At 37.0% G+C, this 23095-nt stretch overlaps 2 protein-coding genes and 1 pseudogene across 2 annotated transcripts; 1 reads left to right on the top strand and 2 right to left on the bottom strand.

Annotated features, from left to right (window-relative positions):
* Nucleotides 1-2804: 2804 nt before the first annotated feature.
* LOC126607456 (vacuole membrane protein KMS1-like) lies at nt 2805-7170 on the bottom strand. The gene is made up of 9 exons (XM_050275036.1): nt 6995-7170; nt 6724-6907; nt 5619-5830; nt 5137-5215; nt 4600-4899; nt 4254-4408; nt 3742-3858; nt 3432-3605; nt 2805-3324 (listed from the first exon to the last, which is right to left on the bottom strand). Exons 2-9 carry the CDS (start codon nt 6806-6808, stop codon nt 3169-3171), a joined length of 1278 nt encoding a protein of 425 aa, XP_050130993.1. The 5' UTR covers nt 6809-6907; nt 6995-7170; the 3' UTR covers nt 2805-3168.
* An 8873-nt stretch (nt 7171-16043) lies between these two features.
* On the top strand, nt 16044-19692 carry LOC126609147 (sugar transport protein MST4-like; annotated as a pseudogene).
* On the bottom strand, nt 18047-18515 carry LOC126607729 (60S ribosomal protein L38-like). The gene is made up of 2 exons (XM_050275454.1): nt 18465-18515; nt 18047-18392 (listed from the first exon to the last, which is right to left on the bottom strand). The coding sequence occupies exons 1-2, from the start codon at nt 18513-18515 to the stop codon at nt 18066-18068; spliced, it is 378 nt and encodes a 125-aa protein (XP_050131411.1). The 3' UTR covers nt 18047-18065.
* Nucleotides 19693-23095: the final 3403 nt, after the last annotated feature.

Below are 23095 nucleotides of genomic sequence, written 5' to 3'. Positions count from 1 at the left end.
TTGGACTAGTTTTAGGGCCTAAAAACTACGAGATCAAACTTTTCAAAAATTCAAGAAATCGGCCAAACTTACAACTCGTGATCCCGACGTCCAATCCATGCCAACGAAGCACTCCGAGCTTCCTTGTGACTTCCTAAAGCTCACTGTGAGTTTGGTTTCACCTAAAACAAAGCCAATTCGAAGTTCATGAACAATGCTCTTCACGGGAACTTTGAAACTAGGGTTTTTCCGAAGCAAAACTTACCTGAAATGGATACCATCGTGATCGTGGAGGTTCCAGGAGTTTGATGGTGGTCTTAACTCCGTCGTTGGTAGAAGTTTAGGGTTGTTTTGTGGTTGGTTTGTTCGAACGGAGAAGAAGAGTGACAGAGAGAGTGAGAGAGTCGTGAGGGAAGAGAGAGAGACAGTATGCAGAAAATAGGGAGAGGATTGAGGGATGTGGGGATCCCTCGTGGTCCTTTTCCAATCCCCAACTCCAAACCACAAAATTTTAACCTAAAAATCTAAGTTCCATCCTTAATAAATTCCATTTTATTTTCAAAACTTAGGAACCTAGATAATTAACAACTTGAGCTTCACATACTTAGTATTTCTTAAGGGCAATTTCGTCCATTCACAGCCACGAATGTAATATTTTGGAACGGGCTGTGACAAAAACTATAAGAATATAAATATTAATAGTAATATAATGAGGTGTACAAAGTCAAGGGACCTTGATCAAACTTTGAATACTATTAAGGTTTTAATCAAAGAATGTTAAGGATTAGGGACCGCAATCAAATTATCCCAATAGAATATAACTTGTATATATTTATAGGGAACTTTAAGAAAAAGCTCTTGGTACTATTCACTTTAACGAAAAACTACATTTTTACACTAAAAAGTTAATCATGGTACTATTCATTTTATCATTTATTTTGTCATTTTCGTTAAAACTAATGAAAAGTGTTTGAAATTTTTGAGTTTTAACGATAAGGACAAAATAAAGAGTAAAGTGAATAGTACCAGGATTGACTTTTTAATGTAAAAATATAATTTTTCGTTAAAATAAACCGAAACTTTTTGGTTAAAATTCCCCATTATTAATCTACTTCTTTCTTTGCTTCCATAGAGTACTTGATAGGGTTTGAATATGGCTTGATGAGAATCAAACCATGATCTTGGGAACGTGGACACAAACTTCAATAACCTGGGCTGCTTTTTATAATTTACCATATTTTCATGGGAACTTTAACGAAAAGCACCCGGTACTGTTCATTTTAACGAAAAACCATATTTTTACACTAAAAAGTCAATCCTGGTACTATTCACTTTACCCTTTATTTTGTCCTTATCATTAAAACTCAAAGTTTTCAAGCCCTTTTCATTAGTTTTCCTTATTTTCATATTATGTTTTTGTACCACATTTTCATACCACCTTAAGTGGTATTTGATATAAACAGTTACATCATTTAAATTAATTAGATTTTTAAATTTAGTTTATTATTTAATAAACTAATAATTAAGAAAAACTAGTTAATTAAATGACGATTGTGGTATACAAGGAGTCTTTATCCTTCATTTCCTTGGATTTTGCAAATTTTTCAAATGATGTGATTATCTACATCAGATGTCACCTAAGATGATATATAAATATGGTATAAAAAGATGGTATGAATATTATTACTCAATATTATATAGACGCGTTAGTTAGGGAAGTGTGTGACATCATTCGTGTGCCTAGGACACGTAAGATGAATCATTTGTGTTTCGGATGCACTAAAATGGGCCGGTGTGAGACTCCACTTCAGGGGCTTCGCCTTCAATGTGTCTTGAACGGAAGGGACGTAGAATCGAACCCGAAGGCGATTATTGGCAAGCTGAGGAAGGGGACGACGACAGACACGGCTGTGGAAGGTATTGTTCATGATATCCTACACCTCTGCGGCAATTTAAGGCATGCATGTATTTTTCCAGTTTACTCCAAGAGAGTGCAACAAAAGAGTGGTTATTCATTCTGGTAGCATATGCGAATGTAATCATTTATATTTAATCAATGAATCCTTCCCTATTAGAGTTAGTAATATTCCTCTTCACTTGGTGAGACAGAAGTTCTAACTACATCGCTATGCTAGCAAGCCAAATAGATGGAAAAGGCATTCAATTTTTTTTCCAAGTCATGTATGGACTTTAGCTTTGCCATGTATTTTGACATATAGCTTCGCTTTATGTCAACAAGCGAGGCTAGTACAACCCATGCACTTTGTTATGACATGTCAAAAGGCGTCTGAGCCTCGCTTGTTGTTGACAACGAGTGAAGTTATGTCTATCTATGCACTTTATCAACGGCATGTTGTAGTGTGTTCAAGGATCATTTTGACATATCATGACAACCCAGTAAAACATGTGACTCTCATTTTTATCGACATTTTTCCTTGCACAATATGCTCCCCATTGTTATAGTTCGTGAGTATTTAGAAGATGACTAAATGCCAAAAGTTGATCAAGACGTGGTTCATAGAAAAGAAATGACGTTGCTAGAGCAACTTGGCTATTAATGCATTCTGATGGTTTAGATCACTGGAGTTTGGACTTTGTTTTGTTTGTAGTGCGTTTAGATCACTCGAATCGGTAAATGTGTTCACTCTGACGGCTTTAACAGTTAAATCCTTGGTCAAATATACAATAACCGAGATAAAACAGTTTCCAACTATTTCCCAAAAGTTGGGAAAAAGTACGTCCAAAGTTAAGAAATGTGCTGTGTATTAACTGAAGAAGGATTTGAAAGAGAGAGAGAGAGAGAGAGAGAGATTAACACTGAAATGTACTAGAACCTCCAAACGCTGTCTTGCATTGCAAATAATAATAAGATTCTAATTTCTAATTTCAACATTTAGTTGACAAAGGGTAAAAAACCAACCCCAAATAATGCTCTCCCCAAAATTACAAGCATCATAAACCTGCAACTTGTACAGTTCTCCATGATATTTGTGATCCTATACTAGCTTCTAACAAGGACATGCACAGAACATTTTGGGGAGAGATCAACGGTGCCTTCCGAAAGAGCTGTATCTAGCAATTTCTATTACTCCTAGTTGTGAAACCGAAGGAGAAAAGAAAAGAAAAAGAAAAAAAGAGCAGTGCCGCCATTTTAAAGGCCATGGCCAAACATTATGTGTGACCGGTATTCTATGACTTCTTTGACAACAAAGCAAGCTCCGTTTCCTGCTGTTTCTTCAGATACCTCTGAGCGGTTGCATTAACAATCTTGACAAAGAAGTTCAACAACATAAGCCACACCAAACTGTTCCAAATTGAGGCAAACGAGAAATCCCACGTTTTCACCTGCCAAGGATTTTGAATTAGACAAATTGAAATAAACCCGGACTTGAGATCAATATCCACAAGTTAAAAGCCAATGTACAAGGATGCATTATAATCAGTAGAGTTACCTTGATTTTTGACGAAGGAGAAGCTGTGAGATACTTTTCCTTTGCCGCATCAATTTTCGCAATGAGGTTAGGAAGGACAGCAGCAAAACCAGGAATGAGACTGAAAACCCAAATCAATTCATTCTCTATCCAATTTAGAAGTTGATTGTTACAAACTGAGATGATGAAAACTGTCTGCATGTATAGAAAATATGCAAACCACCGGCATTGATCAGAAGCCAATTTGGTTGCCAAAATATATCACAAAAATGAAAACTAAAAACATTTGGTGTAACTGAAACCAAAACATACCAAAAGGAACTTAACAAACCTGTAGATGAGTTTTAATAATTGCCTTTCCAATCAGTGTTGCAAGGAAAAATTTCCAAAATGGAATACCAAATTGTCCACACATAATGCCGGCCAGGTCAAAAAGAGGATTCGGCACCTGAAAATATCCCAGTTAACTGGCAGGTTACAATGAAAATAGTAATGAAAACAATTTTAAGATATGCATAACAAGTTAACAACTGATACTTTCTGAGATCAAACAAGAAGTCCGGCAGTACAGGCATACATGAACACCAGCTTTAATGAGCACATACTTAAGAATTCTCAAGACTTAAAAGTTGGATTTAAAAGACTAACTCTAACTCATAGAACTACTGTGGTAATAGAAATCCAAAATTCATTTATCTGTGTAACATTGAATAAAAATTATCCGTAATGAAGGGGAAATAATAGATTTCCCATGGCAAAGCATAAAAGGTCACTTGGATGAAACTAAATCTCATATTTTCTGAAAATGGTAATCTAGTAATGAAGAAAGATGTTCAAACTAACCGAAGCAAGTACTAGGATTGTAAAGAAGTTCAACTGCTGAGAGTGTGACAGGAGCCAGCGCTTGATTTGGTTTAGACGAGTAGCTATGAATCCTGTTCCTTCATCTGAGGGAGCATCCAATTCTTCCATGACAACTTTGTTACCAGACATGCTTGCTACATGAAGCAATAAACCAAAAGAACATCAAATCTAAATATATAAATAACGTAAATCACTGGATGAAAAGTGTGCTCCCTCCCCCTATCTATTTTCCTTGTATGCTAATGGCTCCGCATACCTGCCCTTGGTGGTAAATACTAATATAAGTTGTATGACGGTTTATCAACCTAAACTTTGTTCTGCTCACCTGCTCTTGAGATAAAATATGGAGGAAGCTCTCCAATTGCAGTCCCAAGACCCCATAAAACAGCCTCTAACTGGACCTGTGGTAATATGCTGCTAAGTGGAACCCGCAAACCATGTAATGATGTAAACAAGGGGGGTCCAAAGTCAGAGCAGTTCTTCCCAAGCCACGAAGGGCCTTGTTTTAGCTGTATTGTATCATAGGAAGCACTTTTTAGATCAACCCGACCACACTGCATTGCCTTTAATGTAAAAAACGCAATATGAGGGCCCAGATATAGGACAAACGTGTGCAAACCAGATCCTGAAGGAAAAATAAGCAGAAGAAGTCTTCATATATCAGATATCAGGTAGGTTAGATCAAGGCACACCAGGAAAGATGTGGCTAAGTAGTTAAAAACAACATCAGAGGAGATGCTCTTTCTTGTTCCAAATATGAACAGTATGACAATTGACAATTGGAGCATCCTTTTCCGAGTTTAAATTACTTGCACCATCAGATATTCTGATATAGGAACAAGGATTTTGTCATGTTGCTTACCAAGACCAATTGAAGATGCAACTCCAAGGGCCACCCACCATAATCCGAACTGAAAATATTTGACGAGTTCCTCAAGATGCTGCAGAAATATGGCAACAACTTGTATTCATAATTCCCAAGAAGCATTTAAACAAAACAAATAAGATAAATTCAAACACAGTATGTAATATCATGGTTCACCATCAGGAGGGTACAAATGATGTGTAAAAATTAACATCCGCACCACACAAAAAGCGTTGAAGATTGTTCACAAGGCATCAACATGGAGCCCTCTGAAAAGGTCGTGACTTGTTATGACCCTAAGTCCTAACAAGCAGCTACAGAAGGGTTTAGTTAACCCTAGGTTAGCATCCTATCTACCATATATGATAGCCCCTAAAATAATGAACAAAATATCAGCGAGAAAAACCTCCGACTCATCCATAAGAACATAAATTGCTACAAAATGTGATATCACTAAGATAATCTACAAAGAAATATACCTTTTCATGAGGACCGTCAATGGTAATTAGAAGAATCCCAAGAGACAGTACCACAGTACTCAAAAACACAAGCCAACCACCTCTTGCCAACAAATATGATATTGAACGCTTAACATACTGAACTACAGCCAAAATGAAAAACTTCAATGTTCTCAAGGGTTGAGATGTTAGTGTCAAGTTATCTAGTTCCTCTTGATGCTTCTCATGGATCCCTGAAACATTATGCAATTTAATCAGTGAAAAATATTGAAGACTGATCAGGTCTGCAGCTTCCTTTAGAGAGTGATGATCCATAATTGACTTCATTTACTTCCTAATCGTAGTTACTAACTTGCGACTGATTTCAGCTGATATTGAAACTTTGTTGACCAAGCATTAACATAGAAGAAAAGAGGTGCGCAAAATAGCTTTTACAGATGAATTTATGCACAACAAAAATGAAAGTCACAGTATTTACAAGAAAGAGAGATGGCTACTGTAACATTTGCAAGTGCAAGTATACAAGTTGAACGACCACAGAGGTGAATACTTGGGTGCCTATATCCCCAAGATGGAAATTTTTTAACTAGAATATCACAGGAAACCGGTACTAAACAATTTCAATCATCTAAACTAAAGAAAACATTTGTATAATATCCTTCTACTCATAATCCTACTAAACTAAACACACTCATAAAGCCCATTAAGTAGCAAAACGATAGAATTGCATTTACAGGATATGCATCAAAAGGATTCCTAATTATTTCAAATCCAGTATTTCGATAGTTTTCGAGATCAATCTTCATATCTTAGACCCTATTTCGCCTAACAGAATTGTTTTCTTAAGACCCTTTTGGCCTCAAATGTTACACTTCAACTTCTTTCTATTACCAATCCACTTAATAGTCCAATTATCACCCTAATTCAAACTTCACCAATAAAACCTAAAAGTCCACTTGTTTCTAACATATCCAAAGTTTCAAATCAATCAAATCTCAATAAATTAATAAACATGAACTCCAAATATAAAACCAATTCTGGGTTTTCGATTTGGAGGGTCAGAAATTACAGAAAAATAACATAATAAAATAATGAATGAGGAAAAGAGAGAAATTGAATCACTTGCCTGAGATCGAAGCGTCCGTGTGCTGAGAGGAAGAAGAAGAAGAAGAAGAAGAAGAAGAAGCATTTGATCGTTTACGGGACCCCATTGGAGTAGGCTCCCACTACCCCAATCAAAAGCTCCCTCCTTTATATATGGAAATAAAAATATGAAATTTCCATGTATGCTTTGCGATAATCTTCCTTCTCTGAATTTACAAAAAAAATGGGTCGTAAGACAATCGGAGACTGGAGTGAATGGAAAAGTGCTGGGAAATTTTGAAACTGGATCGGACCGTTGAATCAAAGTTTCAGATCTAAGACAGATCCTTCTCCAAAAATAGAGCGAGAGGGAAGAGAGATGGAGAGATACGACCTCGGAAGATTGCGTAAAGTTTCGACTCCCGAATGGAGCTTTTAGATCTCTTTAGATGGAGTGTCCTCCTCCTCGTTGATATCTATAAAGATCCAAACTTTTTGGTGTAGTCTGCAGTGTTTCAACCACGAGACCAATGTGTAATGTATGGACAAGGATTGTCTTTTATTCCACTTTCGGTGTCCTCCTGTTTTGTGTGGTCATGATTAAATCACGTCAACATTTTATATTATTTTTGTATAGAGATAATAAGACAAAAATGAATAGTAATATAAAATATTGACGTGGCTTAACCGTGACCACACAAATAGAAAAGCACAAAAAAGCACTGGAAGTGGGAGGATAGTCAATCCTTGTCCGTAATGTATTTGCTTCCATTCAAAGCTTTCATCTCTTTTTGATTTGTTGAATAATATTTTAACATGTGTTATATTGTTTTAAAAATAATAAATATGTTATTATTTTAAATGTGAATTATCATTTTTACCTTATTGCATGATTACCATTAAGTGATTACCATTAAGTAATTACCATCATGTAATGTTGATCCTACGTTAAAATGCTTTTTTTTTCTTCGTTTGATTTCTATTTTTTTTTATAGAGTTGAGAAGATGATTTTTTGAGTTTCAATTTATGTCCATCGACACTGAAAGTTGAGAAGATGGGTTTGGGGGGGGGGGGGGGGTTGAGTTTTGCTGTGTAGATGGTGGCGAAGCCTCACTTTGGAATTAAGACTCTCTTCTTGGTTGAATATTTCAACGGAAAAGAAGTGGTTTTCCAGCTTGAGAAGGAGGTCAATGTTCCCGACGATAAGTCACCTCTAGGTATAACACATAATCTCCAAGGTAGAGCTTGGTAAGCTCATCCTCCACCGCTATTGGCAACACAAATTGTACATCACCTTTCTCTACACCTATGGCAGCTTCGTCGATACCCCAAGCATTCCCGCCTAACTACCACATATCACAATATCTGCATAGAAAGAAAAGTTATTATTAGTTTATTTTCTATAATGTTTTAAGTATAGACATATGAAGGCATGTACTTTATGCTTATGCAAATACAGTCATGGGGACATGGATATCAAGAAAGTATATGGAAGATTCATAAACAAGTAGAACCTTCACCAAATTATTCAATTGGGATTTTATTTTTTAAATGGGTGTAAAGATAAATTCACATTTTGAATTGGGTTTGTGAGGGTAATTTAGGTATAAAATTGGGTTTAAAGAGATATTAATTCTTTCATTAAAAATAATATGAGTGTATGAGTAAGTTGGATGTAGAAAAAGATTATATGAGTTCAAATAAAATTTCTTATAGAGTAATCACCCATGAATACTTAAATATGAATAATACTAGAAAAACAAAATTTTAAACCAAATGTGAAAACCAAATAAGTTGGCGTTTAGCAATTAGCAATGGATTGTATTTGAACCATTTGTAGCTCTTGCACCACAATATCCAATCACAATGAATTCGTTAAATGGACCTGAGAATCGAATCTTCAAAAGATGTTCGTGTTGATTCCTTTAAAAAATAAATACGGTTTTTTAAGCAAACCCACGCCCCCATGTCCCTGAAATAATTTTAGACCTACCAAATTTTCATATTTCAAATTTTCTTTAGTTTTTATATATAAGTAACTTTAGTCGTTGGATCAAATTTCAATAGTTTAGATCTCCAAAGTTTGTGGATTAGGAGAAAGGGATCCGAAAGGATCCCTTTCCCAAGTCAAATTTAAGAAGAAAAAAAAAGAGCTTTAATGAAAATGGCTTGGGTCAACAAATATTTAATAAAAAAATCATCCCAAAATGTTATTTAATCAAAACGGCTCAAAGGTTAATAAAAAACCATCCAAAAATTGTCCATGGGCCAAACTTACAAGCCCAACCTGCTATAAATCTAGACTTCCGTAAATACCCTAAATGATTCGATTCAAGAGGAAACTGCAGTTCTTCAAGACCACAAACCGCGAAGAGGTTGAAGACATGTTCAGATTGAGTTTTATGATCAACTTGTTCGCGTCAGGAATTTCCGTCGGGGACGTTTCCTGGCCGACGAGCGCACAGCTCCCCAGGAGGTTGGCGCCGGTTGAGGGCTGTTGTTGGGCTTCTGCTTCACTGTCGGGCTTTGTCGGGCAAGGCTCGTCGGGCTTTGTCGGGCAAGGCTCGTCGGGCACGGCCTATCGGGCAAGACTCGTCGGGCACTGCTTATCTGGCAAGGCTGGAAGAAAATGACAGCGTTAACTTTGAAAGGTGTCTTTGTGGGGCCTTAGGTATAGGCCTTGAGGCTCACAATCAAGATTAACTTCTAAGTACTCAGGCGTGCCACTACCATCTTTAGCATGGCAGATGTAAAATGGATGTCGCGTTTTAGTTGTGTGTATATATATATATATATATATATATATATATATATATATATGCCCGAGAAACCGTGTTAGTTATAACAGGTGCCTTTGTGGGGCTTTAGGTGTAGGCCTTGAGGCTTCCCATCAATAACTAAACCATGCTCGAACATATAATATGCGTTCGATTGATTGCAAGAGCCGTACAACTATTATACTTCTGATTACCCGAATCTGAGAGATAGAACGAACCCAAATAGGTGCCTTTGTGGGGCCTTAGGTGTAGGCCTTGAGGCTTCCCATCAAAATTCGTTCTTATACTCAAACGTTCCAGACCGCAGAATGGAATGAATCCAAATAGGTACCTTTGTGGGGCCTTAGGTGTAGGCCTTGAGGCTTCCTATCAGAATCCATTCCATGCTTAAGCGTTCTATGATAATCATAATATAATAGAAATAAAACTAAGGGATAGGTTGATTACTTGCGCCCCAAGTAACTTCGGACTTCTTGTTTATCAAGGGCTATTGTGGATGGGTTAAGTCCACATAAGGTTCTTTTTTATGCCTTGAGGCCAAGGACTTTCAACTGATCAAATTTACATGCCCGAGGGTTTAGAACTTAGATCTGGTTTGAACAATGAAGATATATTCAAATCGGATCCAAGCACTAAGAGATCTTTTTAATAGTCATCTTACTAGAAATAACTTGAATACAACTGGAAGTATACAACATATTGCTAGGCTAATGAATGAAAAGACAAAAACACAAAGAAGGTCGGGCAAGGTTTAACCTTGTCGGGCAAGCCTGGTCGTCTTGCAGGTTCCTATCTTTGTGGCTTATCAAGGGTCTAAGAGCTTTAAGGAGAGATAAGGAAAGGAGTTTTACAAAGAGAAATCGATACTACAGCAAGGTTGAACAGGGTAGCAGAGCTATTATAAGGGTTTGAGTGAAGGCTTGTCCCGAGAGGGATGAAGGCTTGGGCTGACTACAGCTTCGTTCTGAAGGCAAATCTGGCTTTGAGCAGAGTTTGTGCTTGCATTTGTTTGTTTGTTTGAGTGTCATTAATCCTGATTTCTCTTTCTTCTTTTATAGACAACTCAGCTTGGCCTCTTGTAGCAGCAGCCCTGCCCGAATGCAACTTGAGAGGCAGTGACTCATCAGCTATATTACTTGTTCTGCCATTATAAAGTACTTTATGGGCTGTATAGCTGGTCAGTCTATACCACTTGGCTTTTGGGTAGGCGAGCAAGTGGTTTTCATGAGCTGCACCAAGTCAGAAAAGCCCATTTTCTGCTTTCTGGGCTTTGGCTGGGCTTAGGCCGACTCTCCTTTAGGCATCCCTTTGGGCCAGCCCCTTTCCTGAGCCCAAAGTTCAAGTTTTGATCCAAACACAACTCTCGTGCCCAAAGGAGCTACCCATGTACATAAATCAAAGCTGTTTCACGATTTTTGGTTTCTAAGTTTATGTACGGTCCAAAAACGTGGAAATCACGTCCGTATAATTTGTATTACAAGTTCATGGATAGATTCAAGCCTGGTGGGCAAGACTGAATTTCCAGGTTATATATAGGAGGGGTACTTGGATGAGTTTTTCAGACAGTTGAATGTGGATATATATTTGTATTCCTTCATCATCTATGAGTTGAATTACTTCAATCATATGAATTACCTTTCCTCCCCAACTAGCTAGCTAATTGGTATTCTTTGAATTCTTATTATTTATTCTCTTTGGATGTTGAACATATCTTCAACTTCTTTGCGGTTCGTGGTCTCGAAGAACTACAGTTTCCTCTTGCATGAAGAACCCACCCTTCTGGCCGGCTTTCTCGGCGCAGGCGGACATGTAAGAATCGTGGGGATTTTGTTCTCTCTGGATGTTGGTGTGCGGCACTCGGAGACAACTCTTCACCAACCTTAACCCGTAAATAAGAGTCAATTCAAATCAAAGTTGAAAAAGGAATCATTCATCGGAACAAAGCCACCGAACCAAGTTCATAGAAGTTTAATGGCAGAAACCGACGAAAAAATGTTTGGAAAAAAAAAAAGAACCAAAACATAAAACTATTTCTGGAGAACCCAAAACATAACAGTGTTTCTGGTATAAAAAAAAAATCAGATACAGTGTTTGTTTTGTCTGTGCACAAACAAACACTGTATCTGGAAAAAAAAAAAAACCAAAATCCAGAAACAATGACTTAAATTCCAGAAATAGTGACTTACATTCCAGAAATAGTCTATGTTTTTAACATTTGACTGTTTCTTTTCTTTCATGCATCAACTGATTATATGTAAGAAACAGAGTGCTTATTTTGCTTTGAATACAAATACAGTAAATTTCACTATTTCTTTTTCAGAAACAATGAGTTAGATTCCAAAAACAGTGACTTACATTCCAGAAACAGTCTATGTTTTTAACCATTGATTGTTTCTTTTCTTTCATGCATCAGCTGATTATATTTAAGAAACATAGTGCTTATTTTGCTTTGAATCCAAATACAATGAATTTCACCATTTTTTTCTAGCTTACATTTAAGAAACAGTGTATATATTTCATTTAAATTCAGAAACAGTGACTTAGATTCCAGAATCAGTAATTTAAATTCAAAAAACTGTGACTTAGATTCTAGAAATATTGTTACTTAAAATCCAGAGACAGTTTATTTTTACAGTCTAGAAACAATGACCCGTCGTTATTATTGAATAGCATGCAAATCTCAAATTTATTTTATGGAGAAACAAACGATGAACTCCATTGACGAAGAACAATTGAAAAACAATATCGCAAATACACTATAAATAATAACGATGATCACATTTCAACGAAATAATACAAAATATAAATTAAATAGCATGAGATCTATATTTTTGTTTTAAAGAAAAAGAAGAAGGTCTGCAAAACAACGATGAATTTCATTAACGATGAAAATTTGGAACTCAACCTTAAAAAGTTGGGGGTAAAGTCGATAAATCATAATTTATTATAGTTGGGCCATTTTTAATTGGACTGCTTTAATATGGACCTTGTACTAAGCATTAAACAAAACTTATAACATGGTTTTTTTTTTTATTAAAACTAAAACTTTTCAAGCCATTTTCATTAGTTTTTCAAAAAAAAAAAAAAAAAGATTTGACAGCCCAAAATTAAAGCTAACGTCTAAAATAATTTTAAAAAAGATTTGATATCAAATTAGGCTGTCCATTGTGTGGCTTAGCCGAACTCTTCCTCCCCTTAGTGTAAAACTATTGATGTACTAAAAAAAATTGAAAAATTAATTAAATCAAATTTCACTTAAAACTTTATAAATACCTATGTATTTGTATAATTTTTAATTACTTATCAAAATTTAAATATTTTTAAATTAAAATGTTCATAAAAATAAATTAGAATAATCTACATAAATTTTGTTTTAAAAAAAAATTACTCTAAGAAAAAAATTAGGCTAAAATTATTATAATAATCTCGGCTAGCCATAACCATTAGAGGAGAAAAACTGTGACATCCCACATCGCCCAGGTGAGTGGTTCATGTAAGCCTTATATGTATATTCTCATCTCTACCTAGCATGATGCCTTTTGGGAGTTCGCTGGCTTCAGGTTCTATCAGAACTCTGAAGTTAAGCGAGATCACGCAAGAGCAATCCCATGATGGATGACCCACTGGGAAGTTCTTGTGTGAGTTCACAGAAATAAAACCGTGAGGGCGTGGTCGAGACGCAAAGTGAACAATATCGTGCTACGATGGAGTCGAGCCCGGAATATGGTGCGGGCCCGGGCGATGATGTGACAATTTGATTGTGACATCCCACATTGCCCAGGAGAGTGGATCATGTAAACCTTATATGTATATTCTCATCTCTACATAGCACGAGGCCTTTTGGGAGTTCACTGGCTTCGGGTTCCATCGGAACTCTGAAGTTAAGCGAGATTGCGCAACAGCAATCCCATGATGGGTGACCCATTGGGAAGTTCTCGTGTGAGTTTCCAGAAACAAAACCGTGAGGATGTGATCGGGGCCCAAAGCGGACAATATCATGCTACGGCGGATTCAAGCCCGGGATGTGACAAAAACAATTTCTGGAAACTTAAAATTTTCTGGCTTAAATTTTTAAGTTTTATCCCCAAGTGTTGGAGATGGTCTAAAGATAAATAGTTGCATGTGGTAATAGTATGTACAAAGATCAAGGGATGTGACAAAAACAATTTCTAGAAACTTAAAATTTTCTGGCTTAAATTCTTAAGTTTTATCCCCAAGTGTTGGAGATGGTCTAAAGATAAATAGTTGCATGTGGTAATAGTATGTACAATGAACAAGCATTTGCTTTGCACTCCTAGGTTTTAGAAGTAAGAGATACAATGCTTTTTCTACAAGAATATCCCATTTTGTTATCTTTGCAGGTTAATACTATTACCACCCTCAATTATAAAACAAAACGCAACCCATTATATACACTTTTCTTTACACCCACCTGAACCCTCTATGTAATAATGCTCCCAAAACAAAACCCAATTGTAACCAAAGTATACAAATTTGAGATTCTACTGTAGTTTCTATTTATTTCTACTTTTTTTTTTCCAATCTATTTATTTTTACTTGTTGAATAAGTCGATAAATTGAATTATAGGGTGTTTCACAGTTGGCGGGAGCTTGTCTTGAATCTTTTTGTATGTAATCGAATTCAGGGTTTAGGATTTACAGGCTATTGATTGGACCGAAATTGGTATGTGAATCGTGATGGTTTGAACAAAACCACTGGAAGGTGTCTCTATAAACCACCATCCCAACCGTGAATCCTGATGCTTTCAACAAAACCATTGGAAGGTGTCACTATCAACCACCATCCCAATAGTGGTAGTGCCATCCTCCGTCAGAATTCTCTGTCTCCAAATTATAAAAACAAACCTAGAATTGTTTCCTTTTCCTAAGGTGAATCGATCCGCAAATGTCTTCCTGAATCCTTTATAAAAAAAAAAGGAGGATTCAAACGAATCTTGTCATAAGAAGGCTTACTAATAAGATTTCACATAGAGCAGGTTTGACATACAATTCCTTGAATCGAACCTAAACTTCGGGTTAGTGGATGTCCGTGTGAAGATTTGAGGATCTAGCGCATCACTGTTCGTCCAGGGTGTCCCAAGCGATCATGCCAAACTGTAATTTCGTGCGCGGTCCCTGAGGTAGGGCCGGCTACATAGTGGCTCTCTATAGGACATATGGTTGTAGTATATAGACCACTCGAAATACGCTCCATTTTCTTTAAAATATGCTTCTGACCATATTCGTAAGAAGTGATGCACATAAATTCAACTCTATTTTCTACATAGGTTTTAGCATGGTAATTATTTCTAATGTCCTTGAAACTCAACTACGTTCTTCCGGAACGTGGAGAATACAGTGCCTCGTCAATGGTCAAGATTGTACCATTGTACATTATTATACGTTTCTTACCGTATCCTTTGATCAGGTTGGATGGGCCTGAGAGGGTTGTCAGATATGTATTCTTAGGTATGAAGTTAGTGAAATAAATGAGTCCACGCAAAACAATGTGCGTGGTTGCACTATCTGCCAAACAACTAACTTTCCCACTAGTCATAGCTAGAAATAAAAATTAATTTGAATCGATCACTTGCATAAAAGTTCTAAAAACAAATATTCATTCAAAATAATGTAAGTATTATTCAAGGATGGTAATTAATTTAAAAACTTAATATCCAAAAACAAATCACCAACAAATAATCCAAATATAAAGGAAAAATTGTTCAAAATTATACACAAAAACAAAGAGAGGGTTCGGCCACTAACTGGAATTTGGCCCCAGGTGTTCTAAAAATCAACTAAAAATAGTTCATGTCTAAGATTCAAATCTTCCATATGGGTAATGGCCTATTGAAAGTCAAAAACCTTCATCTCGGTACTCTCCGATTCATCCACTTACACAAAAGTTTGATTCAAACTTTTTACGACGAGAATGATATTCAGCTACAACCTTTGGGGAGCACGGCAAACACGGGACCAATGGTCCTTTGAACTACAGCGGTAGCACATGTTTGCATTCATGGTGTCATGTTAGAATGCTTCTGGGCTCTGTTTCCTTCCTTAGATGGATCTTGGCTTTGTTGACCTTGATAGAGTGGCTTCTAGCTGTCCCTACCACGTATATGTTGGCATTTTGGGTGTTGATTTGTGCTATAATCTGCTTCAAGCATAGCAGTCTTCCTAATAGGTCGAGTTTGATGATTTTTCATCAACAATTGATTCTGCTTTTCAGGGAGATGAAAACAGAGATCAAATCTGAAAACTTAGTGAACTTATGAGACCTATATTGTTGTTGTAGGGCAATATTGGTAGTAGAGAATGTCGAATAGGTCTTCTCTAGGAGATCCTCTTTGGTCAAGTTCTAGTTACAGAACTTGAGAAGTGATTAGATTCGACAAACTTCATAATTATATTCATTCACAGACTTAAAGTCTTGGAAGAGCAAATGCTGTCAGTCATGTCTTGCTTCAGGCAAGAAGATATCCTTTTGGTGATCGAAGCAAAGAGACCCAAAGTGCTCGTGGATCTTCCTCAACAAGGTACTCGGTTTACAATGCATCATGAATGTGTCTTCGGATGAAGATAATGGCAATAGCTTTCTCAGCTTCGCCAACCGGATTGTCCGTCTCATCTTTAATGGCGGGACGCAAATTCTTTACGGTGAGGTGGAGCTTCACATCCTGGATCCACCTAAGGTAGTTTCTTCCAGAGACCTCTAAAGCGGTAAAGTCAAGTTTGTTCAAATTCGATATGTCCCTATCATAAAATAAATGGACAAGAATGTGGTTAGTGTAATGAAGAAAAAATCAATCCATTCACATAGGAGTAGAACATTCAGGTTCTAATAGACATTTGTTTGTTTAAAGTTCATGAAAAAATTTTGGATTTTCAAGGCTTATTATTGGGAGGATTTTACTTGGATGTGGCGTTGGCTTTGCTAACCGGGTATCTTAAGTTTCAACTTTATCTCCAACTACTACCACTAATAGTAGTATTTTGTTTTGAACCTAGCATGTTTGGGAGTGGTTTTGTAGGAAACACTCTTGTTGGGATGATTTCATTAGAAGCACATAATTTTTTTTTTATCAAACAAACACTAATATTAGATACTTCTCCAGAAAGTGCTTTTACAACCAATAAACATTTAATTTCTTTCTCGACAAACCCTGTCAAAAACACTTTTAATTAGCTACAGGAAGGCACTGCATAACTGGCCCTAACATGCATAAACGTACGAGCACATATATGCAACATGTTATAAACCAATAATTTTATTTTTGATCATGTTGTATTTTCTGTGCATATATCAGGCCGTGCCACTGTTCCTTTCCGAGATTGCACCTACAAGAATTCGTGGGGCACTTAACATACTCTTCCAGCTCAATGTCACCATAGGCATTCTTTTTGCAAACCTTATCAACTATGGAACTTCCAAGTAAGTCCAATATTGCACCTTAATTTCACAAGAATATGAAGTCATAAATAGTACTTAATCATATGATGAGTAGGTGTTTTAATATATTTCGCTAAGCTAAAATGTACTTGTGGTTTTTATTTTGGACGGGTACAGTAATTATAATGTATTTTTGCTCCACAGAATTGCAGGGGGATGGGGATGGAGGCTACCATTGGGTTTGGCTAGCATTCCTGCAGCTATGCTAACCTTGGGTTCTCTCATAGTGGTAGACACACCTAATAGTTTGATTGCTCGTGGTAAGTTGGATGCAGGCAAAGCAGCTCTTAAAAAGATTAGAGGTGTTGACAATGTGGAACCAGAATTCTTAGAAATCGTTGAAGCAAGTCGTGTGGCTAAAGAAGTGAAGAATCCCTTCCAAAATCTCCTTAAGCGTAGGAACAGGCCTCAGCTAGTCATTGGTGTTATGATGCAGGTCAATAATTGATAAATTATTTCATCTTCGTTCATTTTATAATAAAACCTACAAATTGGTTTATTCTGATATTCTCATTTAGTTAATGTGTTAATGTTTTGTACAGGTGTTCCAACAATTCATTGGCATCAATGCAATCATGTTCTACGCTCCAGTTTTGTTCCAAACCGTGGGATTCAAGAGTGATGCTTCCCTCTACTCAGCTGTTATAACAGGAGCTGTCAATGTCCTTTCAACCGTTGTATCAATCTACTTTGTTGACAAAGCCGGTCGTCGCGTGCTCTTGTTAGAAGGTGGTGTCCAAATGTTTCTTTCTCAATTGGTGGTTGCAATAGTGACGGGACTCAAAGTCCAGGACAACTCTAACAACCTTACCCCAGGCTCGGCCATCGTGGTGGTTATGGTTTGCAGTTTTGTGTCGTCCCTTGCATGGTCTTGGGGACCTCTTGGGTGGTTGATCCCTAGCGAGACATTGCCGCTAGAGGTTCGCTATCGAAGGGTGTCCCGATCGAAGAGATGACAGAAAGAGTCTGGAAACAGCATTGGTTCTGGAAAAGATTTATGGACTACGGCCAGTGACGGATCCAGGAAATAATGTTAGGGGGGTCAATAAGGATAGCACGCAGCGCGCAAATTTTTTTTAACAGAAACGGCATGCATATCATCATTTCATCGAGTCTTGGTAGGATAGCGCGACCAGCTACTCTAAAATCCTTGTTCAAATGTCCTGAACGTTCAAACCTGGAGGAAGAGATTGCTTCAACTTGTCGGCATTCTCGGAATCAAACACACAAAGTGTGTAAAGGTACTTGGAGCACTGAACCTTGAACTTGACAGCATCCTTGGTCCTCTTGATTTTGACATTGCGGGCATCCTTCCTTCTTGCAGTTAGAAGGAAATCCTTGATCTCATGGATCTGCTTCGGCATTTTGCTTGTTGCTTGGTCGAGACCGGAGGCTGCGAATTCTCTCTCAAAGTTCGAGGAGGCTATCCACGCGCCAGCAGCCTCCTTCTTCTTCAACCTACAATTGAACTCTTTCTTCTTCTTTCAGACATTTTGTCGACCACATGGTGTGCAGCTCCAAGAGGTCGCACCAGCAGATCCAAGAGGTCGCACCAGCAGCTCCAAGGTTATTTCCATGCCTTCCAAGGGGTCGTGTGACCCCATTGACCCCACTGTGGATCCGCCCCTGACTACGGCACCAGGGGGCGTGCTTGAACTTGTCTCTGTATGACTATAAAGTTCATTTTTACCAATTTCCAGAGTTATCCAAGCCACCAAGTAAACAATTTTTTTTAATTTTTTTATTATTATTATTTTTTTATTCGCAATACCTCTTGAAACTTGACTTCAATCCCACTTCTTCTTAACGTTGACATTTTGCACACTTAACTCCCTTTGAAATTTGACATTCATCCCACTTAATAAAATTAAGCTTAATTGTTGTTCTTATTGTTTACCTAGATTTTGTCAATTTCATCAAAAAAGTTGACGTGGCTTATAAATATGTATATGGTTTCCAAGTGTCAGTCTAGGGGATGAGTCGTATTTTGTGGGAATATTTCAAATATAAAGCAAGAGATAAAGTGGTGGAGAAAAATGGAATAAAACTAACAGTTGTATCTCTTGGTTAATGGCTTTTGCTTCTCCTTTTGAATGAACTAAGGCCACAAGGGCTAAATGTTCAAAAATGAAAAAATATGGTCTTATTTGCCTTAAAGCTCATTTACAATCAAGAGCTGGAATATAATTTTATGGAGTCCACTAGGTCATTATTTGGCCTAAAGGTAAGTGATTATGATAACATGATGATAGAAGTGGTGATAATAATAATCATTGCATTATGATGGATGATGAAGTATATCATTAGAGAATTGAAAAAAAATGAAATCCAATAAAATCTTAAAGGAAGCAGTTTTGCTATAACAAAAATCATTTCATAAATGCACTCAAAGTCTATTAAAATCTATGACTTTTTAAAATTCTTTAAAATAAATGATGTATGAATACGCTTTAATTTTGTAAGTATGAATTCCACAACATTGGTGCCCGTGGCCTGTACCGTCACGTGCAGTAGAGGAAAAAAATATGTAAATTGTCCTGTTCTTATAAATGTTGTAGCCCACAGATGTGGTTTAATCTATAAATATAGAATTGAGGTTGTTAGGTTTCCTTAAAGTTTATATTTTTTCTTACCACCTACATTTTAATATCAATGGAGCATAAAAATCTTAATTAACTTATGTGTAAAAACATGCAAGTGATGGACTGTCCTAGGTAGTTAGGATCTTATTCTTCAACTCATTGCATTCATGATTCAAACCCGTACGATTTCTTAAAGTAGATTTGTGTAAAATATTGATGAGTCGATCTTATAATATATATTTAACCTATTCTTAATTTTAATTTATATGTTAATTTGGTAGAATTTTCATATTTTACTTTATATTTCAATTATAAGACATGCGAATCTACTTTGGGCATCACGTAGGAATTTTGGAGTAAGTCCAACTGGAGCTGGTTTGCGAGTCTTTCAAGATGATTGTTCCAAAATTTTGTATTTTAATTCAGTGTTGTTTGACTGAGCGAATAAAAGAAGGCTGTGTGCATTGCTTTCCAACATTGACGTTTAGGAACGTTTTGGGCATTTTGACGATCAAGACAGTGTTTTTTGAGGAAGGTTCCTTTTGAGGACTTGAAGAGGACGTGTCAAGCTATAAAAAAAGATCATTTGAGATCAAATCTGAACTGATTTGGTTGGTCAAAAGGGATATTTTCTCTGCGGTCCAAATTCTGACTTAACTAGAAAACCTTTATCTATGGCTTTTTTTTAAAAAGTAAAATAAATTATAAATACACCTCAAATATTCCAAAATTATTTATCTTCTTCAACTACAAAATCAATTTCAACTCCATTATAGAACAAAACTCTAATAAATGAAACTACAAACACGTTAATTAAAAAAAAATTATTTTTAACGAATGGAACATGGTTATTAACATCAAGAGGTCTGATGTGAGAGGGGTTGCCGTCCATTGCCAACTGAGTCAACTGCTCTCACACTGCATCCATAGGGTAGCAAGGTTCAATCTTGACAACATGGCTATAGAGAAAGAGCTTCCGCTTGAAGTTTCAAATGATATCAAACTGCTTCGTCTCAAATCTCAGGAAAATGGTGAATCAAATGTGTAAGAAATTGAGCCGATAAAGGATAAGAGAATCAGGAGAATCCACAAGGATTCTGATGATGTTGAACTGGTAGGACTTCTGCTTAAGGAGTCTGATATTACGTTAGATGATGCTTAGGCTCTCTACTATGTTGTTACATACTGTGATCCTAAGGTTGTTAAGGAGGTTCTCGGTCTAGGCAATGCAATGAATTGTGGAAGTAGTATCCTAAGGTTGTTGAGGAGGCTCTCCACTATACTGTTGCATACTGCCTAATTCTGAATGCCATCAAGACATTACGCTAGGGGTGTTTTTGACTCTTGCAGTCGCAAAGAATGACTAACAGCTTCCTTAATTTTGCACTGGCATTTGCATGGTTGTTGTTTCATGTTGAGGTCAAGCTTGCTATGCATTTGCGCGGTTTTATGATTATACAAAAGTAAAAAATAAAAATAAAAACATAAAGTATGTATTCGCAATTGATGTGAAAAATGTTGAGTGTATGTTAAAAATGTGGGGTTTATGATGAGAGTGTAGGGTGTGAATGTGTTATGCAAAAATATGTATGGTGTATTAAGATAAATTTTAAGTGAAAAAACAAAGGGTAAATTACACAAAAATACCTCAATTATGGGTTGATTACAATCTCATACCTCATGTTTTAAACATTGTAATGTCATACCTCAACTTATAAATTCGTTGCAATGTTAGACCTCAGTTAAATTTTTTGTTAATTTAGTTGTTAAATAATGATGTGATAGGAATGGGGCCCACTCATTCGTCAAATGGAATAAAAAATTTAATTAATTATTAATTTTTATTTAACAATTAAAAGTAAACAAGTATTTTAATTAGTTATTTTGACAAGAATATTTTATTAATTGAAAAGACACAATTAAACTTAAAAAAAAAAAAAAAAAAAACCAAAAAAAAAAAATATGAAGGTTGCCTTCTCGTCAAGCAGCCCTTTTTGCAGGTCGGCCGGCTTGTCGCTCTTGCTTCGGTAAGAACTAGATCCACCATGCTATGAAAGTACTTTCATGTTCCTCCTCCTTCTTCTTCCCTCTCCTCTTCTTCTGTCTCCAATGTGGATGCAAATTTCCGCCTTCTTCTTCTTCTTGGACAAAATTACACCTACAAAATAATTAACACCTTAGGTCAAGGCCAAGAGCCTCACGCGCCCACGATAAATGGGGAGGCTTTGGCCGAAGAACCTCCGATGCCAAAGTTAGAATTTAGAGAGAAAGAGTGTTTAGAGTATTTAGGATTTTTTGCAAGAGGATTGGACTCCGTGTTTGGTGAAAATGTGAGCCTATTTATAAGGCTAGGCCGGTCCACTTAGGAGAGAAAGTGGCCGGCCAACTTGTGGATTTTTTGTTGAATTTGTGGTTTAATTAGCCAATTTATTGGCTAATTAAATATGAACGAAATAAATGGGGGTTTATCAAATTGAATGACTAACTTTATTTGGGTAATAAAGCGGAGAAAATAAGAAAGGTAAGGAGCAAAGGGAAGTGGCTGGTTTTGACTAGCTTTTGGGATTAATTTGGGTGACTTATTTGATGTAATGGGTGATTAAATTGGTGATTAATGGATTAATTAGGAATTAATCCATTAATTAGCCAAGTAATCTCTATTTATATGAAATAATTTATAGGTTATGAAGTAATTACCTAAGATGAGGATGGATGAGATAACTTTGAATTTGTTACCTTTTTTGGGCACTTTTGACGTCATTGAGGGATGATTGCCCGCTGCTCACGCATAGGAAACCCGTTATGCCTCAAGGGTATTTTTGTCCTCTTTTGCCCAAAAATCTACGTGTCGCCTTGTGATTATTTTTGGCTCCACAAATGCCCCCACACTTGTTGGGCTGCTCGTATGAAATGGCAGCAGGTGTAGAGATCATCTTGCTTTAGGAAACGTAGGACTGCTTCCTATTTTGATGTAGATTTTCTGTTTAATAGGAAATTAGGTCCTTCTAGGAAAGGGAAGTAAATTTCTCCCAAAGCCTATTTAAGTCCACCTTAAGTGGGTTATTAAATTAACTTTGGAGAGCAATTTATTCTACCCTACAAGAAAGAGAGAGCTTAAAGGATATTTGTTCCCCCTCCTCTAGCAATCTTTTATATCTTGCCCGTGCAAATAACCGTCTTTCGTTGATTTCTTCATCTTCTCTGTGCCGCACCGATGTAAGAAAAATTTAATTTTTTCTTGTCTTGTTCTTGGATAGTGCTATTGCAGGGCAGCCGTCGGGGTGGTGCAGTAAGTCCGTTGGTAGGGGCCAGGAGTCGGCTCGGTATGGGATCGTGGCAGGGGCCACTGCTTGGGCTGTTTGGCTTGGCTTGAGCCAAAGGAAACTTGTGCGGTCGGGGCCGCGGATTGTGGCGTTGGGGCGCAGTGCTAGGCGAGCCACATGACTCATGTCCTTTGGGCTCTTGGACCTTACTCGGGCCAGGCTGGCGACTGAAAGAAATGAGGAGGTTGTGAGCCTCATGGGTTGCTGAAATGCTGGGCATGCAGGCCTCCTGCCTGCTAGAATGCTGGGTTGATCTCCTTTGCTGAGTACCGTGAATGG

The sequence above is a fragment of the Malus sylvestris genome, chromosome 16, assembly GCF_916048215.2.
Source record: "Malus sylvestris chromosome 16, drMalSylv7.2, whole genome shotgun sequence".
Taxonomy (NCBI): domain Eukaryota; kingdom Viridiplantae; phylum Streptophyta; class Magnoliopsida; order Rosales; family Rosaceae; genus Malus; species Malus sylvestris.
This window is presented reverse-complemented; position numbering and strand designations above follow the sequence as displayed.

Bases quoted from the DNA above. Each gene is read 5' to 3' on its own strand.
- LOC126607729 (XM_050275454.1), bottom strand. From the start codon at position 18,515: ATGGGGTCACACGACCCCTTGGAAGGCATGGAAATAACCTTGGAGCTG. The intron at 18,393-18,464 runs GTGCGACCTCTT...AATGTCTGAAAG, and splicing joins AAATAACCTTGGAGCTGCTG to AAGAAGAAAGAGTTCAATTG.
- LOC126607456 (XM_050275036.1), bottom strand. From the start codon at position 6,808: ATGGGGTCCCGTAAACGATCAAATGCTTCTTCTTCTTCTTCTTCTTCT. The intron at 5,216-5,618 runs GTATATTTCTTT...ATATTTCTGCAG, and splicing joins TTGACGGTCCTCATGAAAAG to CATCTTGAGGAACTCGTCAA. The intron at 4,409-4,599 runs GTGAGCAGAACA...TGCTTCATGTAG, and splicing joins ATATTTTATCTCAAGAGCAG to CAAGCATGTCTGGTAACAAA.